At 60.0% G+C, this 4,520-nt stretch overlaps 1 protein-coding gene across 2 annotated transcripts in view; it reads left to right on the top strand.

Moving 5' to 3' along the window:
* The first annotated feature begins 368 nt into the window (after positions 1-368).
* OVOL2 (ovo-like zinc finger 2) overlaps positions 369-4,520 on the top strand; it is a 26,209-nt gene continuing 22,057 nt past the window's right edge. The window contains exons 1-2 of one of the 2 annotated variants that reach the window (XM_012657940.1): positions 369-668; positions 2,708-2,931. Coding sequence is in view for 1 of the 2 variants with exons in the window: in XM_012657939.1 (XP_012513393.1) it covers positions 1,938-2,037; positions 2,708-2,931 (324 nt within the window). In the remaining variant the exon portion in view is untranslated. Of the gene's footprint in view, positions 669-1,692; positions 2,038-2,707; positions 2,932-4,520 lie in introns of those variants that run through there. The other variant, XM_012657939.1, reaches the window with a different exon arrangement.

Raw genomic sequence — 4,520 nt, forward strand, 5'->3', positions numbered from 1 at the left:
CATTCAACCCAAGTTTCTTCTTTCTAGCAAATCTCGTTTGTTGGCAGATAAAAATACATGTGCAGAGTCTCCCAGAAGCTGCGCCATCAGCCTCACAGACAAGAAAGAAGCCTCGTTTTCTTGCGCCGCTACAGAAATGTGTTCCTTCTCCTCCTCCTCCGGCTCACCGGGATCAAAGTCTTTTTCATTCTTAGTTGGTTTTCCTCAGCGAAAATCTGGAGTCCAGAGTTCAGTCCAGAGAGGGTGACTCCCCCCGAAGGCCGACTCGGAGGCATGGCGCTCCTGTCCCCTTCGCAGCCCCGGGAGAGCTGCGCCCGGGCTGCGCGCTCGGAGAGAGTACTCCAGCCACGCCAAGAAATCCGTTACCAGGCTGCTGTGTCCCCAAGGGCCATTCCAAGGCGGAAGAGGACAGGGAAGACCGCTGTGTAGATTCCCGGGTCCCGTGGGCTGGGCGCGCGGCGGGTCAGGTTACAGACAGGTGAGGCTGGCTGTTGGGTGAGCTGCGGGCGCCAAGGCACCCCGGGCCAGACACGCCCCCGCAGCCCCCAGCAGCTGGCACGTGTCTGATTACGTCCTGGAGGAGGGCGACCGCTGCGACCCAGGAGGCTGTGCTGGTTGTCTTGGGCACACCGGAACAGGGCCTTGGGAAGGGCAGCGCGATCCCCAACGTGGGCACATTTGTTTTAGAAACTTGGCATCTTTTACCAAACTCCCCTTACTTCTCTCCCTCTCCCCTCCAGGCATGGATAGGAAAAGACAAAAATAAAAAAAATTCAAAGCTTTCCAGCCACATCCCCGGTAGGTGCGGCGAGAAGGTGTAGTCAATCTTCACTTTACTGGCTTCCTGGAAAGGTATTTCCCAGACCCAGAATTTGGGGATTGGGTGGTTAGGGGAGGCTATAGTGGGAGTGGGCGAGGAATGGAGGCGTGTTTCGAAGCTGCGTTTGCATAACATGCACTTGGCTTTTGTTTCTATTGCGTGTTTATTTGGGGCGATGGGGTTTTGAGGTGCAATGTCTTGGGGTGGAAGCTGCTTTGGCAGAGCAAACCTTGTTTTTCTTAAGATTGTATGATACAAATCAGTAAAATAACGTGTTCTAAAGATGCTGAATTTTAAAATTTATCTTTATTATGTTTATTTGGGGGGCTGTTATAGCGGATGCGGAGCTCAAGCCCCCAAGTCCCCCTTTATCAGATCAGAGTGCTGGGGCGTCTCCCCTCACGCTCCCCGCCCCCGTCTCCGCCTCCCCCTTTCGACTGCAGAGATTTCAGATTTCACCAAGCCCCAGGAACGATCCGCAGGAGGAACTGAGCCATTTTCTGGCTTGCTTGTCGGAGACAAATCCACGGGGGGGGCGGGGGGAGCTCGTGGAAGGCCCCAACTAGCGGGGGCGGGGGGTGCCCTGGGAGGCGGACCTGGGGTTTACCTCGAAGAGTTCGCCCCGAGGTGCATGCGATAGGGGAATGGGGCGGGGGGTTGATTAAAAAATGTTCTTCCTCTTTTTAAAAAGGGGAGGGGGTAAGAACAGACTTTAAATTCTTTTGCAAACATTCATGCCTAAGGAAGGGCTGAAACAGGCAGCCCCGGCCGCCGGAACCGGTCGGACAGGTAGCGAGCTTGTTGACACCGTTATGTTGCAGAGCGCATGCTCGCTCCTAAGTTTCCTGGTGCCTTTTCTATTCCACCTTATGAAACTTTTTCCCCGGCGTGGTCTCACCCGCGATTTAAGGCATAGGTGTCGCCGAGCCGGAAGGCTGGGAGTCGCTAAGCGAGCGGGGGAGAGGCCTGGGCCGCGTCGCGGCTGGGGGTGGAGAGAGAGGGCAGGCGAGGCGGGAAGGCGGGCTCCGGCCGCCGGGAGCCGGGTACCAAGCCGCCGCCGCCCCTAGCGGGGAGCAGCTGGGAGGAGGGGGCTGCAGTCGGGAAAGGGGACCCCACCATGCCCAAAGTCTTCCTGGTGAAGAGGAGGAGCCCGGGGGTCTCGGTCCGCAGCTGGGATGAGCTCCCGGATGAGAAAAGGGCAGACACCTACATCCCAGGTGAGCGCTGCGCGGGGGCCGGGCCTGGGCGCTGGGCTCCCGGGTGGGGGAAGGGTGGCGGGTCTTCTCTGCTCCTCTCCCGGGGCTGGACTCCCCACCTCCTCCTCCTCTTCCGAGGGACACGCAGGGGTCTTCCAGGCGGGGGAGGGCGGGGAGTGAGAGGCTGGGAAGCCCGAGACGTTCGGCGCCCCCTTCCCCCGAGCGAGAGCCTCTAATTGCCCGGCGGCGGGACCGTTGGCTGCAGCGCGGGCTGAGGTGGCCCAGGAAGGGGTTGAAAGCCAGCTGGGGCTACCTCTGATCGCACGTTCTCACGAGGGTGCACAAAGGTCCACCAGCCCCTCTGAGGCTAGCTGGAGAGAGGTCAGACACGCCTACCCCGCCCGGAGAGAAAACTTGGCGCGCGGGGTCCTCGGCCACGCATGGCCCTCAGTTCCTCGTGGGCGCTGGGGCTGGCACTGAGGGCTCATGCTGAGGAGCGGCCTCCAGCACCCCAAACTAGCTCGAGGGGCCGAGCGGGGGCCTACTAGCCCACCCCCGCGACCTTGCCCACTTGGCGAGGTGCCCAGGTCCGGGGCGGGGAGGCGGCGGCACCGCCCGCAGGTCAAACTGCCGCGGGCGTCCGAGCCTGACGACGCGTGTGTGTGTCGGGGCGCGGCCTCTCTCTCCGCAGTGGGCCTGGGCCGCCTGCTCCACGACCCCCACGAGGACTGCCGCAGCGACGGCGGCAGCAGCAGCGGCGGCAGCAGCAGCAGCAGCGCGGGGGAGCCTGGAGGCGCCGAGAGCAGCTCGTCCCCGCACGCCCCGGAGCGCGAAACCCCCGAGCCCGGCGACGCCGAGGGCCCGGATGGACACCTGGCGGCGAAGCAGCGCCCGGTTGTCAGGTCGAAAATCAAGGTACGGTGTCGACTCTGCCCCTGCCGCCACCTGCACCACGCCCTGGCGTCAGGCTCCCGGGGCCCGCGCCCCTCCCTGCCGCGCCCGCCCGCGTACCCAGGCATCCGCCGCGCCGCTCCTGCACCTGCCCCTGGGCGGCGGCCAGGTCGCCTCGGCGCGTCCTCCCGCAGGCTGGGTAGCCGCCCGCGCTGCTGCGCCGGCGGCCGGCTCTGAGAGCGGACTTGGTCCGCCTGAAGCCTGGTGCCTAGTGTGGCCTCTGGAACTGCCTAAAAGACTCAGACACAGGCACCTTCCTCCAGCAGCCCATTCTGTGCACAAGGCTTGAAGAATAACCAAGCTGTCGGGGTTCTTGGGATCAGAAAGGAGGGACCCAGGCTCTCGGAAATTCCACCCTCTGGGATGCAGTTCCTTGCGCCTTGTGATTCTGGGGGTTTCACACTCGTCCTTGTGTTCAGGACAGTGGCAGCAGCTTGACACATAGTAGGCCTCTCACAACAGCTGTTCCCAGTGCCTGTTAGACAGGAGGTCTGTGCTTGGCACATTCGATTTGTCATTTCTCTCAAATCTTCTTGAATTAAATTGGTGGTAAGAGGGTTCAACTGCAGATTTCTTTAGCGCCTCTACCCCAATGGATTGGAGTGTCTGTTCTTCCCTATGGTCGCGCTTCGGGGGATCCCCTTGAGTATTCTGGAATTGTAGGCAACATCTTATCCCGACGCTCACCTGCGCTTTCCTGGGCAGAACTTCCCTGATGGCCTTACTCAAAGGTATCCGCTACCCTCCAAGATTAAGGAATCCTATTCCACTGACTCAGCTGGAGCTGGGGTAGGGAGTCGGGGGGCGGGGGGGTAAGAATCACATGACCCAGTTCCTAGGCTAGTGGGCCATAGTGCGACGCTGTGTGCGCTGAAGGCCCTCGGTATAAGTGGTAATTCCAGGGTGTTCCAGTGCGTACCCGCCACCCAGGCCGGGTGTAGAGTATAGCGGGGAGGGAAAACCCTGGCGTTTGCGGCGGATTGAGAAAGCAGCGCGCATTTTCCTGGGAGAGGCCATCCCTCCCCTATGCACATTCCTGGTTCCCAGGGTTTGCCTCCGGGGTGGGCCCCGGCGCATTTGGTTATGAATTGAGGTTTGAGGCTTGATCTGGAATCCGAAGGAAAAGATCTCTTTAAAGGATGCCGCCGGCACTGTGCGGGCTAGCTGCTTAGCAGTAAGTGTGAGGCTTAGGTTCAAAGTCAGCTGGCCTGAGGCTTTTCTGGGCCCGGTGGGGTTAAGTGGGAGGGAATTGTTTGCCTGAGGCTAGTAGCTTTTCCCTTCGGGAAATTCTACTGTGTCCCACTTGCATATTTATGCAAGGCTGGAAGGACAATTGCAACGTTGTTTTGGGAGTCTCCGTAGCCAATTTGCCCCTCTCTTCTCCAAATGCCTGGATTCCCCTGGAGAGAAAGTGGTAGATGAGAAAGATCCAGTCTCTAAACCAGCATTTTAGGTGATCTCTCTTTCCTGCCTGAGGCGAACAAGGCCACTGGAACGCTGGATTAAAGGAATAAGTAAACCAATTTTATTTACAAGATCTTGCGGCGGGGGGG

This window comes from Propithecus coquereli, unplaced genomic scaffold (assembly GCF_000956105.1).
Source record: "Propithecus coquereli isolate 6110/MARCELLA unplaced genomic scaffold, Pcoq_1.0 Scaffold566, whole genome shotgun sequence".
In the NCBI taxonomy this organism is placed as follows: Eukaryota; Metazoa; Chordata; class Mammalia; order Primates; family Indriidae; genus Propithecus; species Propithecus coquereli.